The sequence below is a fragment of the Helianthus annuus genome, chromosome 2 (assembly GCF_002127325.2).
Source record: "Helianthus annuus cultivar XRQ/B chromosome 2, HanXRQr2.0-SUNRISE, whole genome shotgun sequence".
NCBI classification, from domain to species: domain Eukaryota; kingdom Viridiplantae; phylum Streptophyta; class Magnoliopsida; order Asterales; family Asteraceae; genus Helianthus; species Helianthus annuus.
Genome location: NC_035434.2, coordinates 152,457,496 through 152,474,492, shown reverse-complemented (window position 1 = coordinate 152,474,492; position 16,997 = coordinate 152,457,496). Strand labels below are relative to the sequence as shown.

At 38.5% G+C, this 16,997-nt stretch overlaps 1 protein-coding gene across 2 annotated transcripts; it reads right to left on the bottom strand.

Annotated features, from left to right (window-relative positions):
• Nucleotides 1-7,885: 7,885 nt before the first annotated feature.
• LOC110906971 lies at nucleotides 7,886-16,417 on the bottom strand. Of its 2 annotated transcripts, XM_035984782.1 has the most exons (5): nucleotides 16,273-16,417; nucleotides 15,671-15,727; nucleotides 12,782-13,922; nucleotides 8,439-8,495; nucleotides 7,886-8,142 (listed from the first exon to the last, which is right to left on the bottom strand). In XM_035984782.1, exons 3-5 carry the CDS (start codon nucleotides 13,920-13,922, stop codon nucleotides 8,126-8,128), a joined length of 1,215 nt encoding a protein of 404 aa, XP_035840675.1. In that variant the 5' UTR covers nucleotides 15,671-15,727; nucleotides 16,273-16,417; the 3' UTR covers nucleotides 7,886-8,125. The 2 variants fall into 2 exon arrangements, 1 of the variants encoding a protein (XP_035840675.1); XR_002573908.1 differs by lacking the exons at nucleotides 7,886-8,142; nucleotides 8,439-8,495; nucleotides 12,782-13,922 and adding an exon at nucleotides 15,118-15,374.
• Between the last annotated feature and the right edge of the window lie 580 nt (nucleotides 16,418-16,997).

Sequence of the window (16,997 nt, the reverse complement as noted above, 5' to 3'; positions counted from 1 at the left end):
ACCCCCATCAATCTCCTAAAAATCAGCGAATTTCTCGTACTGAATAAATTCTTCGATTTCCTTCACAACAATTTTTATAACACTATAAGAACAGTATATTACATGATAAAACACTATAGGAAGATATAACACTATCTGTTTACTGTAAGACACTATACATAAATAAAACACTGTTGATGGGGGATAAAACACTATGAAAAGGAACAGTATATTACATGATAAAACACTATAGGAAGATATAACACTATCTGTTTACTGTAAGACACTATACAGAATAAAACACTATGAAAGGAACAATATATTACATGATAAAACACTATAGAAAGATATAACACTATATGTTTACTGTAAGACACTATATAGAATAAAATACTATTGATGGGGATAAAACACTATGAAAAGGAGATTAAAGATACCTTTACATAATATAACACTATTGACTGGGGAATATAACACTACAACAAGAACTTACCATAAACAATTAAATGTATAGAACAATTCGAATTCGAATCAAATCCCTGATATATCGCCTGATATTTTTGGCAGTTATCTTTGGAAATCAATTAATTGATAATAATGGAACATTACTAATACACCCTTTTGAATTAATTAAGATAAAGGACACTTGTCATTCCCAAATTATCTCTCACACTTCTCACAAAAGTCTCACTTTGTACAAGATCCTCTACTATATATATATATATATATATATAGTGGAGGTTTCAAATGAGAAGAAATTTTTTGTAAGAATAAAAAAGAAGAAATTTTAACCAATAAGAATGCTTCATTTTACTTCATTTAATTTTTGTATTTGATATTAGTGTAAGGGCATATTGGTAAACTTAGATAGATCATTAATTGGTAGTCTTCCTCATAAATAACTAACTAGATTAAATTTGTAACTTATTTTCAAAAAAATATATTTTTTCAAAGAAGAAAAAAAAATTAAATTATAGTGTAGGATAAATTACGAGGTGTGTAGGATGGTTTACAAGCTATGTGGGATAAATTTCAATATTTGTAGGATAAATTTCAAAACGTGTAGGGTGAATTTTAATGTGTGTAGGCAAAATTTTTAGTGTGGAGGATGATAGTCTTTATGACTAATTAATTACTCAAAGATAATAATAAATGAGATGAGAGAAAAACTATTTAATGTTTTACAATTATACACTTTGTTCTTTTTCTTCTCAATTTAATTTTCTTCTCAAATGAACCTCCCCCTATATATATATATATATATATATATATATATATATATATATAGTGTAGAGTTCAAATGATGAAGAGGTATGGTCCCAATTCCCTGTCTACATGGCAGGGACCACACCACTTTTTGAGCATACTCGGCGACCACATCAGCAAGACAACCCGGAAGCTTCTAGAAGCTTCTAGAAGATCCGCAGGTGGCACCAAAGATGCTCTACCAGACATAAAGGACAACACGTGTCACCACTCGCAGGACGCCACATAGGCCTGCGGCAAATCAGGGAGCAGAGCTGACAACACCGGTACGAGGTCTCCAGCGTGGGCAAATGAAAGAACGCCACGTGTACCACTACACCTACCGTGACAGAGCAGACCAAGAGGAAATTCCCCTTGGTCGGACAGCTGGCACGCGCCCACAGCTGGCACAGCTGCTCCTTCCTTCTTCACCCTCCGGCTATAAATAGGACCCTTCATCATTCAGGTTCAAGATCTTTACTCTCCATATTCACTCTATACACACACTGTTTATTTACTCTCAGAACAGTACTTATTCTCACGCCGGAGCCTGGTTAAGAGGGAAATCCCCTTTCTCCGCCTCTTAACGAGACTGACGGTGGTTACTGTTTTGCAGGTTTCGAGCTATTATCACGAGTAAGAAAAGAGGTTGAACCCATAAAAGAAATAACCCCATCGGTTAACCTTGGTGTTAATCAGTGTTTCATCATTGGCGCCATCCGCTTTTTTGCAAAACCAATCCCATCTCTTTTCTTTTCAAGAAACACTCGTAGAATGGATGAGCAAAACCCTTCACACCATGTAGATAGAGAAGTTTCTTCCTTTGAACTCGTTTCGGACTCAGCACACGTCCAAAGGGGTCAGAGGAACGAAACCATCCAGGAAGGGCAAACAAACAACGATTTTCCGAGCATTTTCGGAAGTGCGTCCAGGGTCGCTAGCCAAACCACAACTGGACCCATTTTCCAAACTCCCACCAGGATAATCACCCAGACCACAAACGGAGCCATTTTCCAACCTCCACAAGGGGTAGTCCAGCAAATACCCCCATCTGGGTTGGTTCAAACACCTCCACCGGTACACACATCAAGCCATGGAGCTGGCCCCTCAGCTCCATCGGAACAAGCACAACTAAATTTCTCTACACTGTTAGGGCTACCCGAAGGAAAAACTCTGGCTTCCTGGTACGCTGAACAAGTGGCATCCATAAACCTGGTTTACACACAACTGAGCGCGCAACAAGCCCTGCTCCAAGCACATGCTAACCAATCGGCGTTCGTTACTCCACCGCAACGGTCTCTGAGCACACATACGACTCAGCAGGTCAACGCGTGGACTTTACGCCCAGAAAAAGGACCTGCAACAAACATCAGAAAACCTAGTGCGTACGACACGCGCGACACTTATGGTGAAACAGAAAGCAACTATGTGCAGCACTCCAACTTACAACGTAAGCCGATTCAAAGCCGCCTGGGCGCGCGCAACATGAACAATGAGTGGGAAGACGAAGAGGAAGACCCAACGTACAAGGAAAGCACAGTGTTCAGCAGGTTACTCCCGGAACACGCGTCATACAAGCCCGCAAAGCGCGCAGGGTACAACCCAAAGGCAGAGCATGATTATACCTTAAGCTATCGTCCAGACGACATGGCTGAAGATTCAAAATTAACCAAGGAGATTGCCACAGCCGCTATAGACAAAACCAAGCTGCCGCACAACGTTGGCAAATACAATGGCCTGACAGATCCAGATGACCACCTCCAGGTTTTCAAAGGCGCAGGAGCAATAGGTGGGTGGAACCTACCAACTTGGTGTCACCTGTTCGCACAAACGTTCGTGGGCGCAGCGCGCGTCTGGTTCGGCAGCTTACCAGCAGGGAAAATTAAGTCATGGGTCGACTTCAGAGAGAAGTTCCTGGCACACTTCTCTCAACAGCGGCGACACGCCAGAGACCCAGCAGATTGTCTGAACATATGGCGCCGAGACCATGAAAGCGTGGAAGATTTTATCACAAGATATAACAAGGAATGTCTGGAGATTGGGGACGTAGGTGAAAAGATGATGCGCGCGCACTTCATGAGGGCAGTCAAGTGTGATGATCTAATCAAACGCGTGAAAGGAAGAGACGGAGGACCTAAAGACTGGGAAACCTTCATTGAGGCTGCCAAAACAATAGCACAGACAGACAAACAGTTGACCGGTGATGACCACCGTCAACGCGCACATAACTCTAATGACCGACACGGCAGAAAAGGCAGAGGCCAGTCGTGGAAGACTTCTAGTCACAGAGAAAGAAGCCCACCAAGAGAAGATGCGCGACACACAATCAATCAGATAGCACACCGAAAAGAAGTAAAGAGAGAAAACAGAGAGAAGCAGTGGACCCGAGACTGACGGTGGTTACTGTTTTGCAGGTTTCGAGCTATTATCACGAGTAAGAAAAAAGGTTGAACCCATAAAAGAAATAACCCCATCGGTTAACCTTGGTGTTAATCAGTGTTTCATCAAATGAGAAGAAATTTTTTGTAAGAATAAAAAAGAAGAAATTTCAACCAATAAGAATGCTTCATTTTACTTCATTTAATTTTTGCATTTAATATTAGTGTAAGGGTATATTGGTAAACTTAGATGGATCATTAATTGGTAGTCTTCCTTTTTAATAGCTAACTACATTAAATTTGTAACTTATTTTCAAAAAAACATATTTTTCAAAAAAAGAAAAAATATACAATTTAAAGTGTAGCATAAATTACAAGGTGTGTAGGATAAGTATCAATATGTGTAGGATAAATTTCAAAACGTGTATAATAAATTTTGATGTGTGTAAGCAAAAATTTACGTGTGGAGGATGATAGTGTTTATGACTAATTAATTAGTCAAAGATAATAATAAATGAGTTGAGAGAAAACTATTTAATGTTTTACATTTGTACTCTTTGTTCTTTTTCTTCTTAATTTAATTTTCTTCTCAAATGAACCTCCCTATATATATATATATATATATATATATATATATATATATATATATATATATATATATATATATATGTAAATTTTAATTTCTCACCAAAATTTTTAGCAGCGTTCAAACTTATATTAATTGTTTATGTATATGATTTTTGTTTAAATTTCAATTTCACCAAGACTGTTATTATCTATGAATCTTTTATCAGTTTGGATTTACTCCAATATTGTTATCACCGTTAAATCTTATATTATTTAGAGTAAACTGCCATTTTGGTCCTTGTGGTTTGAGCAGTTTTGCCACTTTAGTCCAAATCTCAAACTTTTTAAATCTGGGTGCCTGTGGTTTGCATTTTGTTGCCATTTTAGTCCAAAATCCAAAAACCCTCTATTTTCACTGTTGAAAACTGATTATTTTGTCCTTTAGTGCAGGGGCATTAGTCATTTTGATTTTACTCTTCTAATAAATTAAAACAAATTTAATTATATATTATATAATATATATATATATATAACCCTCGATCTCTCTCTCTCACTAAAACAACGCAGATACACTCTCTCTCTCTCTCAGTTCTCTCTCTCTCTCTACACAGATCCGGTGGTGGACGGACGGCGAAGACCTGTATCTCTCTTCCATCCTTCTTTCTTTTCAGATCTGTAAATAGGGGGTGGTTGACGATAACTGATTATGATGATGATGACTGATGACGATGATGGACGGTGATTATGATGATGATGTAAGGGGGTGGTTGACGACGGCAGTGGAGGTGGTTATGGTGTGGCTCGGGTTTGGGTTTGCTTTGAGTTTGGTGAAGGTGGTGACGGCGGCAACTCCGGTGATAGGGATACATCGTCTTGGTAAGTGATAATGTGAGTATTTGGGGATTTTGGGTGTTTTATGAAGTTTCTAGTGAATATTTGGGGATTTTGAGTTTTTGTTTCTAGTGAATATTTGGGGATTTTGGGTGGTTACGGTGGTGGTTTGAGGGTTTTTCATGGTGGGTTTTCGGATTTGAGGGGTTTTCACGATGGTTGTGGTGGCAGGTGGTGTTGGTGGTTGCAGGTTGGGTGGTGGTGGCAGGTGGGTGGTGGTGACGGTGGTTGTGGTGGTGGCTGGTGGGTGATGTCGGGGTGGGAGTGGGTGATGGCAGGTTGCGGGATTGAGAGGTGGTGTAGAGAGATGGGGGCGGTGGTAGCAGATGGGGGCAGTGGTGGTGGTGCTATAGAGAGAAGGGGATAAACGAGGAAGGAGGTGTGGGTGTGACTGTTGGATGGGACGACGCCGGAGTGGCGGTGGTGAGAAGGGGGAGGAGGTGGCAGTGGTGGTGGTGCTATAGAGAGAGAGAAGAGAGAGAGAGAGGGGGGGAGGAGGTGGCAGGGCAGTGGTGGTGGTGCTATAGAGAGAGAGAGAGAGTTGATCTGGGTTTTGAGAGAGAAGAGAGAGAGTGCAGCTCAATAAATGAAATTTAAATGAAATTCACAGCAAATGAAATTTAAATGAATTTACAACAAATGAAATTTAAAAAATGAACAAAATGCTCATGCACTAAAGGACAAAATAATCAGTTTTCAACAGTCAAAATAGAAGGTTTTTGGATTTTGGACTAAAATGGCAACAAAATGCAAACCATAGGGACCCAGATTTAAAAAGTTTGAGATTTGGACTAAAATGGCAAAACTGCCCAAACCACAGAGACCAAAATGACAGTTTACTCTATTATTTATATATTCATATGATTCCTTTTGTACTACAGTTCGAACTATTATCACCAAATCACCGATTGAATTTAGTATTAGTTGTTATTGCAAATCATATATTACAATAATTGGCGAGTTGTTATCACCGTATATTATAATCATAGGCGAGTTTTTATCACCGTATATTACAATCATAGGCGAGTTGTTATCACCGTATGACATCAAAAGTCATACAAAAAGATGCTTTGTATTTTTTATCGAACAAGTATAATTTTTGTTGTAAGTGTTTAGGCACGATATGTTGATACAAGATATATTTTCTAACAAATTGTTTTTTGAAGTTTCCAATATAAGAAATGAAATGACTAATTTTATTTATTATTAAAATAAAATTACATATAATTTATGTATATCAGAATTAAAAAGAAACCTTTTTAAAATATAAAAGTTTTTAAAGAGGGCTAATTTGACTACTTTTAAAGTGATTATTAAAGCTTACTATCATTTTGGACAGTTAGTTTGTCTTTTAACTGTATATATCACATTATTTTCGGCCAAAAATATAAAAAGATGAAAATAAAACCATCTAATATATATAAATTGGTAAAACAAAGTTTTTGGACTACTAATTTAGGACCATTAAAGTATTCCATGATATGTCTTGTAAGTCTTGTCAACACATATTCATATAATCAACTTGTTTTATAGGGTATCAAATTGAGTTTGAACCGTTCAATAAACGTCATCTTTTATGCATTTTCTCTTAAGATTTACATATAAGAAGAAAAAATATATTATGAAATAAGGAACCCTCTAATGCATACAAATTAACCAAGACATTGGGTTGATGTAGACATCTATTCCTAAGCCACCTGGCTACTACAGTTCTTCATCCATCATCCTAAACTTGTGTTTATATATCATATAAGATCAACACTTTTGATACAACATAGCAAATAACGAAGGCCTTGTATAAATTCTTGAATAATGTTTTATTTATTCTGTCACCAATTGAGTTGATATGGTTTAAGACTACAACTGTCACTTCCTTTGGCCATCAACTGATAGCAGCAGAAGGAGCTGCTAATCATAAGTGCGTCGATAAGGAGAGGCATGATCTTCTTCATTTCAAATCATACATTAGTCAAAACCCCATTGATCCTCTCCCTTCATGGACAACTGAAGAAGAAGCAACCAATGATTGTTGTAAATGGGAAGGAGTCACGTGCGATAACCAAACAGGTCATGTCACAAGCCTTGACTTAAGCCATGGACATCTTGAAGGTAAGATTAGTCCTTCATTGCTTAATTTAAGCGACCTAAATCATCTTGACCTTTTCCATATTTTTTTCATGGGACCATTCCATGTTCCATTGGTTCCTTGACCGAATTGCGGTACCTTGACCTTTCCTACAATTATTTTAGGGGAACAATTCCTAGGTCCATTGGTTCCTTGTCCGAATTAAGACACGTGCACCTTTCCTACAATTCTCTTTTAAAAGGGAATATTACTCCAATACTTAGAAAACTCACAAACTTGCAAAAGCTTTCACTTCGATACCTCAACAATTGTACAATTGAAAACCTAGATTGGTTGTATCATGTGTCTCATTTGGAGGAGCTTATTTTGGATGCCATTTCTCTCGGCAAAGCAAATAAATAGGTAAATGCGATTCTAAGTCTTAAAAAGCTATCAAGTTTATCCTTATATGGATGTAATCTCTCGCAAGTCATTTATCCATATTCTTATTCATCTAGCTCTTCTTCTTCATCTATTGTTTCTCTTAGTCTTGGAAGCAACAATCTCAACTGATCCATGTATAATTGGTTGTTTGCAACGCCCAAATTTTTCACATTTGACACTTAACATAAACGTCCACTTGTGAAGCCCCAAATTCATCATTCGACAAATCGACATACAATTTCTCTCACAATTTTACCAAAATTTTGACATGACCCGTTCGTAATAGGTACCTTTCCCCCTGTTTTTAACAATACCATTACTATTAATACTACGACACTTACCAACATAATCAAAATTACAACCGTATATGGTTCGCCATGAACCTTTTGTACAAGCTACACAAGTTTAGTATCCAAACTTTCTACTAACAAACTAGACACATACAAAATGACATTTACTAATCAAAATGGTAAGATAACCCATCAAACAAACAACTTAGACCGGAAGCGCTTAGAGTCGACATTTCGTGTGTGTGTTCGGTTCGGGCGCGCCGCATTCAAGCAAGAGATTTACCTACATTTCATAACGGAAACATTATTAGTTCAAACACATATTACTTCAAAAATCCTTTAATTACCTATCATTGTTCAACCCGTTAACACGTCTTGTTACCTTAATAGCATCCATACTTCCAATCGGAAGTATCCAACATATCACTTTCCGAATCATTCACCATGAATCATTAAAGGCCACACTTTTCATATACTTACATCATTCGACCCGTTATGAACCTTTACAATAATTCCATAGAACCAAATACCACTTTTCGAAAAGTTACATTAAAGTAAATAAAGTTCATATGAACTTACCGCGATCTTGTGATGATTGTGCCTTTGAGTGACTCGCGCCTTCTTCCTTCTTTGTGCCTATATACCATAATCCGTACTTTAGCTTTCTTTCAACATTAATTTTACAATCCTTATGGTATGTTATGGCATTTAATAACTACATACATCATTATCATAAAAAGGTTGCATCATCTTAACAAGCATTCATGCAAAAGCCATAACTAACTCACTTAGGCATTTTATCAAACACATGGTGTGCATATCACTAGATTTGCATAATGTACAAGCATTTTAAGCACAACTTCCATAGTTCATCCTTGAGCAACATAAACATACTACCATGTTAGGATTTATCATTCAAATCAAGAACATACAATTCTAACTCTACATTCATAACAATTTCATAATTAAATCATCAAATTAACATACAAACTTCACAATTTCCAAGCATTATTTGACATGCAAGTGGGTTTTTGCCCTAATCATGTTCATACTAAAATTTAGCATCTAATGATGTCTAAACCTTCTTAGAAACTGTTAATCATGCTGAATTTAGCAATACATTCACGAATTATTCTAAACCCCTTAAATCAAACATCACCAAATTGAAAAATTTGACTTACTTGATACAAGAAACACTTAGGTGATCATCATTCTTAAGTCATACATTCACCTAAGCTCCAAATCCCCTTTCAATTTGATTAATTTGTGTTGATTAGGGTTTGTTCTTCCTTGCCCCCCTTCTGATCGCATATACACGCACACACATATCTGATATGTGTGTTTTGTGTTGACAATTTTAAGTAAATTGTCTTTTTAATTGTCCAACTTTGGTCCCTCAACTATTGAGCACTTTACTAGATAGTTAAACTTTTATTTTTCACACATTCTTAGTTAATCCTATTCATAAATTGATATTTTAGGGTATAATGGTAAAAATTTATATTTACCATTCTTTGTCGTTAAATTCTCACTATTAATTTATTATATTAAGACATACGAAAACTGGGGTGTTACAAGTCCACCCCCCTTATAAAAGGTTTCGTCCCCGAAACCTGACTACGTACCAAATAATTCCGGGTAGTGCTTTCGCATATCATCCTCCGCTTCCCAAGTGAGATCCGATCCCTTCCTATGTTGCCATTGAACCAACACTTGTCGAACAGATTTGTTTCGGAGGTGCTTCACTTTAAAATCCTTGATTGCTACAGGTTTTTCAACATAATTTAACTTCTTATCCACCTCAATGTCATCCATAGGCACGTATGCCGTCTCATCCGCAAGGCACTTTCGCAACTGAGACACGTGAAAGGTGTTATGAATCCCATCCAGCGCAGGTGGTAGTTCTAACCGATATGCCACCGCCCCAACCCGGGCGAGTATTTTGAATGGCCCGATATATCGAGGGCCTAGCTTCCCGCGTTTACGAAAACGGATTATTCCTTTCCATGGAGAGACCTTTAATAACACATGATCTCCCACTTGAAATTCTATTGGTCGCTTTCGTCGATCCGCATAAGACTTTTGTCTATCTTGCGCTGCTTTCAATCTTGACCTAACCATATCAATCTTTTCATTCGTTTTGGTCACTACCTCTTTTGGCGCAATTTCTCGTTGACCCACTTCCCCCCAACAAACCGGGGTCCTACATTTCCTTCCATAAAGCATTTCGTAGGGGGCCATTTTTATGCTGTTATGATAGCTATTATTATAAGAAAATTCTACCAAAGGTAGTTGATCATCCCAGCTCCCTCCGAATTCTATAACACACGCCCTTAACATATCAACTAATGTTTGGATAGTTCGCTCTGTCTGACCATCGGTTTGTGGATGGTGGGCGGTGCTGATGTGTAATTGGGTTCCCAATTCATCGTTAAACTTCCTCCAATAACGAGAGGTGAACCGGGTGTCCCGATCGGACACTATAGACACCGGAACCCCATGTCGGGATATGATCTCGTTCATGTAGACTTCCGCCATCTTTTCTGATTTATAATTCTCCCGAATAGGTAGGAAATGTGCACTTTTGGTAAGTCGGTCAACGACCACCCATATTGCATCGTGCCCTTTTCTTGTCTTGGGAAGCTTAGTCACCAAATCCATCGTTATATGTTCCCACTTCCACACCGGGATCTCCAAGGGTTGTAACTTTCCATACGGCTTCTGGTGTTCAGCCTTTACTTGGGAACACGTCAAACACTTAGCAACATACTTGACAATGTCTCTTTTCATCCCTGGCCACCAATAATTCATCCTCAAGTCTCGATACATCTTTGTAGCCCCCGGATGAACGGAGTATCGAGACTTGTGAGCTTCATTCAACAATAGTTCTTTCACTTCGCAAAACCGGGGTATCCAAATTCGGTTGTACCTCGTTTTTATACCATTTGCATTCTCTTCCAATTCATGAATGAATCCTTTCGTTCTTTCTTTCTTTGAGTCAACAGCATTTAAAGATTTCATTTGAGCTTCCCGAATTTCATCAAGTAGCTTAGGAGTAACTACCATCTTCATGGACTTTACCCGAATCGGGGTCGGGTATTCCTTTCGGCTAAGTGCGTCCGCTACTACGTTAGCTTTCCCGGGATGATAATGGATGTCGCAGTCGTAATCCTTAAGGAGTTCCAACCATCTTCGTTGCCTCATATTGAGATCTTTCTGTTCGAAAAAATATTTGAGGCTTTTATGATCCGAGAAGATAGTACATTTCACCCCATAAAGGTAGTGCCTCCATATTTTCAAGGCGAATACAACCGCCGCCAGTTCAAGATCATGAGTTGGATAATTGCCTTCATGTTGCTTGAGTTGTCTCGAAGCGTAAGCAACGACTTTACCCCTTTGCATTAACACACACCCTAAACCTTGATGAGAGGCGTCCGTATACACCACCAAATCATCCGTTCCATCCGGTAATGTCAACACCGGAGAATTTGAGAGCTTTTCTTTTAAGGTTTGAAACGCTTTTTCTTGCTCTTCGCCCCATATAAACTTTTCACTCTTCTTTGTTAGCTTCGTCATAGGAGAGGCTATCTTGGAGAAATCTTGGATAAATCTCCTATAATACCCAGCCAAACCCAGAAAACTTTTTATTTCGCTTGGATTCTTCGGGGGTACCCAATTCATCACCGCATCTACCTTGGACGGATCCACATGGACACCATCCGCATCGATCACATGACCCAAAAATTGTACCTCTCTAAGCCAAAAGGCACACTTTGAGAACTTTGCGTATAACTTTTCTTTGCGAAGCGTTTCTAATACATCACGTAAATGGGAAGCATGCTCTGCTTCACTGCGGGAGTATATTAGGATATCGTCGATAAAAACGATTACATACTTATCAAGCATATGTCGGCACACCCGATTCATTAAATCCATAAACGCAGCTGGCGCGTTCGTCAGTCCAAAGGACATTACCAAAAACTCGTAATGTCCGTACCGCGTTCGAAACGCAGTCTTTGGCACATCCTCTTCTCGTACGCGTAGTTGGTGATAACCCGACCGCAAATCGATTTTTGAAAACCAACTTGCCCCTTGTAACTGATCAAATAGATCATCGATTCTGGGCAACGGGTATCGATTCTTCACCGTCAATTTGTTCAACTCTCGATAGTCGATGCACATTCGCAACGAACCATCTTTCTTCTTCACGAAAAGTACGGGTGCTCCCCATGGTGAAACACTTGGTCTAATAAAACCCTTATCGAGCAACTCTTGAAGTTGCGTCATCAATTCTTTCATTTCGGTTGGGGCCAACCGATAAGGAGCCTTAGCTACCGGTTTTGCACCCGGGTTTAACTCTATTTTAAATTCTACTTCTCGTTCGGGCGGGAGGCCCGGTAGGTCTCCCGGAAACACATCCGGATATTCATTTACCACGTTCACATCTTCAAGCTTTGGGACACCTCGATTGGTGTCAATCACATAAGATAGATAAACTCTACCCCCGTTCCCCACATGTTTAGCAGCTTTGATTAGAGAACACAATTTCGACTTGATGACTCTATCTCCTTGAACACTTACCCGTTTCCCCCCCGAGGTTAATATATGAATGACTTTCTTTTCACATTGTATTTCAGCGTGGTTTTGGGCAAGCCAATCCATTCCTACAACTACTTTGAATTCCCCCATGTACATCGGGACAAGATCTATACTAAATTCCTCATCTTCGATTAAGATCTTACAGTTTCTACAAATATCATGTAACAAATAGCTCTTACTATCAGCAACTTCTACTTCTAAGGGTACTATCATCTTTTCAAGCTTAAACGATGGGTGAGCTAACAATTCATTAGAAATGAACGACCTACTAGCCCCGGAATCAAATAAAACATTCATAGGCATGGAATTCACCAAAAATATACCTGAAACCACGTCCGGGCTAGCTTTAGCTTCTTCCGAGGTTAACTGAAACATCCTTCCGCGAGCCTTGGGGGGCTCGTCCTTCCTTCCATCTCTCTTTGTCCCTTGTTGGAGTTTCGGGCATTCCGCTTTAATGTGCCCCGTTTCATTACAATTATAACACGCCTTAGGGTTTTCGGGGCACCTATAAAACGGATGTCCTTCACGTCCACATTTGTAGCACCCCTTCTTTCCTGACAAACATTCACCCGAATGATGCTTCCCACACGTCTTGCAAGTCGGAATTTCACTACTTGCTTTCCCTTTCTTGCTTTGATCTTGATATCTTGCCTTTTTCGATGGGCTTGCGTTGGTAGGCTTCTCCGCTACCCTTTTCTCTCCCCGTTCAACCTGCCTTTTTATCTCAATTTCTCTGTCTCTTGCCCAATCAATTAGTTCATTCAACGTTGCACACTTGGAGGGATTTACAAATTCTCGATATTCAGCCTTTAGCATAGCATGGTAACGTACAATCCTTTGCCTCTCCGTCCCCGCTGTCTCTTCACAGAACTTCACCCTTTCAAGGAACTTGTTGGTTATCTTGTCAATCGTTTCATCCTTCTGTCTGAGACGCAAGAAGTCTTCCTGAATCTTATCAATTGCGGATTGTGGACTATAATATTTCAGGAATGACTCCTTGAATTCTTGCCATGTTAACAACTGTACTTTATCATCCCCCAATTCCTTCGAGTATGCATCCCACCAATCTTTTGCTCGAGATTGTAGGAGGCCCGTGGCAAACATTACTTGATCTTCCACTTCACATCTACTTCGTGTAAACACGGCTTCGGTGCTTGAAATCCACCTTTGGCAAGCTATCGGATCAACATCCCCTTGGTATGGTAAGGGATTACATGCCATGAACTCTTTGTACGTACATCTTCGTTTGCTTTTCTTCACTTGCAATTCACTAATCATTTCTTTCAATTCTTCCACCTTAGATGTTACCGAGGTATTAACTATCTCCAATACTTGCCCCTCGACTTCCTGAGCTAATCGGGGTATACTTGCCTCAATTGCTTTCTTTACCTCTTCCACAACCATAGTTCTTATCTCATTTCGGCGTGCTTCATCGTCATCATTCACGTTCACCCTATCAGCCATCTACATAAAACATTCGGTACATTCATTAGATTTCATTTCATACTTGCCAACGTCATATTTCAACATCATTTATCATGACATTTCCATTCATTATTCGTACTTCATGCCTTGTCGTCGTTGACAATCGTATCGTGTCGTTCTTATCTTATCAAATGTTTCTTCTCAACATTTACATGTACTTTCCCTCGAGTTTAAATCATCTAATACATTCAATTTCATGCATTCTCGTTGTATATCGAGCTACTCTTGCGACTTGATAAGCATTATTAGAGTTTGAGGGTTTAAACTAAAGTTTTTGTTACTACATGCGGTCTCGGTAAGCTTTGGTTGCCCTTCCCTAGCTCACGATTGCAAGAAAAAGAAAGAAAAAAAAATTCATATCTGGTCGCCACCGTAAGCTACGGTGGCCACCGTAGCTTACGGTGGAAGAAGGAGGCTTACGGTGATGCTTTACTGTCTTACGGCAGAATTTTGCAGCCGCACGGTCGTGCGTCCATTTGCACAACCGTGCATCACCTAGAATGTTGGAAACCCTGGCAGTGCACAAGCCCGTGCACTGTCTTACTCGGGAACGCACGTTCGTGCGACCAGTGCACGACCGTGCACCGTGCCCAGTTGCTTAATTGCTGCTGAAAATTTCCCAGCCAACCCAAGTTTCACAAAAACGGACATAACTCATTCGTTATTGATCCGTTTTACACGATTCTTTTTCCCACGCGTCCGTAATTTAATTACGGATCCGTTTATCACTTCGGGTCGCATCAAAAGCTGATTTATAAGCAAACGGCTTATAAACCCCTTTTTACATTATTTGACCCGTTCTAACCCCAAACTGAAACAATTCATTCCCTAACATCTAATGACATTTCGAAACTAATTATTCATACTACAAAAGAAAATTTTCAACTTTAAAAAAAGTACTTACTTGCTTTGCGCCGCGAAACGAACACACACTTCCTCACGAGCTTTCGGTTTGAGTTCAAGCACTTGATGCTTAAATCCCTCAAACCTAGGCTCTGATACCAACTTGCAACGCCCAAATTTTTCACATTTGACACTTAACATAAACGTCCACTTGTGAAGCCCCAAATTCATCATTCGACAAATCGACATACAATTTCTCTCACAATTTTACCAAAATTTTGACATGACCCGTTCGTAATAGGTACCTTTCCCCCTGTTTTTAACAATACCATTACTATTAATACTACGACACTTACCAACATAATCAAAATTACAACCGTATATGGTTCGCCATGAACCTTTTGTACAAGCTACACAAGTTTAGTATCCAAACTTTCTACTAACAAACTAGACACATACAAAATGACATTTACTAATCAAAATGGTAAGATAACCCATCAAACAAACAACTTAGACCGGAAGCGCTTAGAGTCGACATTTCGTGTGTGTGTTCGGTTCGGGCGCGCCGCATTCAAGCAAGAGATTTACCTACATTTCATAACGGAAACATTATTAGTTCAAACACATATTACTTCAAAAATCCTTTAATTACCTATCATTGTTCAACCCGTTAACATGTCTTGTTACCTTAATAGCATCCATACTTCCAATCGGAAGTATCCAACATATCACTTTCCGAATCATTCACCATGAATCATTAAAGGCCACACTTTTCATATACTTACATCATTCGACCCGTTATGAACCTTTACAATAATTCCATAGAACCAAATACCACTTTTCGAAAAGTTACATTAAAGTAAATAAAGTTCATATGAACTTACCGCGATCTTGTGATGATTGTGCCTTTGAGTGACTCGCGCCTTCTTCCTTCTTTGTGCCTATATACCATAATCCGTACTTTAGCTTTCTTTCAACATTAATTTTACAATCCTTATGGTATGTTATGGCATTTAATAACTACATACATCATTATCATAAAAAGGTTGCATCATCTTAACAAGCATTCATGCAAAAGCCATAACTAACTCACTTAGGCATTTTATCAAACACATGGTGTGCATATCACTAGATTTGCATAATGTACAAGCATTTTAAGCACAACTTCCATAGTTCATCCTTGAGCAACATAAACATACTACCATGTTAGGATTTATCATTCAAATCAAGAACATACAATTCTAACTCTACATTCATAACAATTTCATAATTAAATCATCAAATTAACATACAAACTTCACAATTTCCAAGCATTATTTGACATGCAAGTGGGTTTTTGCCCTAATCATGTTCATACTAAAATTTAGCATCTAATGATGTCTAAACCTCCTTAGAAACTGTTAATCATGCTGAATTTAGCAATACATTCACGAATTATTCTAAACCCCTTAAATCAAACATCACCAAATTGAAAAATTTGACTTACTTGATACAAGAAACACTTAGGTGATCATCATTCTTAAGTCATACATTCACCTAAGCTCCAAATCCCCTTTCAATTTGATTAATTTGTGTTGATTAGGGTTTGTTCTTCCTTGCCCCCCTTCTGATCGCATATACACGCACACACATATCTGATATGTGTGTTTTGTGTTGACAATTTTAAGTAAATTGTCTTTTTAATTGTCCAACTTTGGTCCCTCAACTATTGAGCACTTTACTAGATAGTTAAACTTTTATTTTTCACACATTCTTAGTTAATCCTATTCATAAATTGATATTTTAGGGTATAATGGTAAAAATTTATATTTACCATTCTTTGTCGTTAAATTCTCACTATTAATTTATTATATTAAGACATACGAAAACTGGGGTGTTACATTGTTCCCATTAACTAGCAATAGACTGAAAAGTCTGGATCTCTCTAGCAACAAGTTACAATGGTTTCCCAAATATCTTGGAAATATTTGTAGTCTGACATCATTATACTTATATAACAACTCATTGCATAGCAAATTTTTTGATTTCCTGAAATGCACATCAGTTACATTACAAGCGTTAATTGCTTCAAGAAATCAATTCACAGGGTCATTATCTGATGATATCCAAAAGTTTTCATCCCTACGATATTTAACCTATGATAATAAGTTGAATGGAACTGTAAGTGAAAAAGTGTGGCTACTACCAAGCTTGAACTTCTAGATATTTCTC

Coding starts and splice junctions, on each gene's coding strand:
- LOC110906971 (XM_035984782.1), bottom strand. CDS start 13,922: ATGGCTGATAGGGTGAACGTGAATGATGACGATGAAGCACGCCGAAAT. Junction 8,496..12,781: donor TAGCCCGGACGTGGTTTCAG/GTATATTTTTGG, acceptor TATGGTATATAG/GCACAAAGAAGGAAGAAGGC.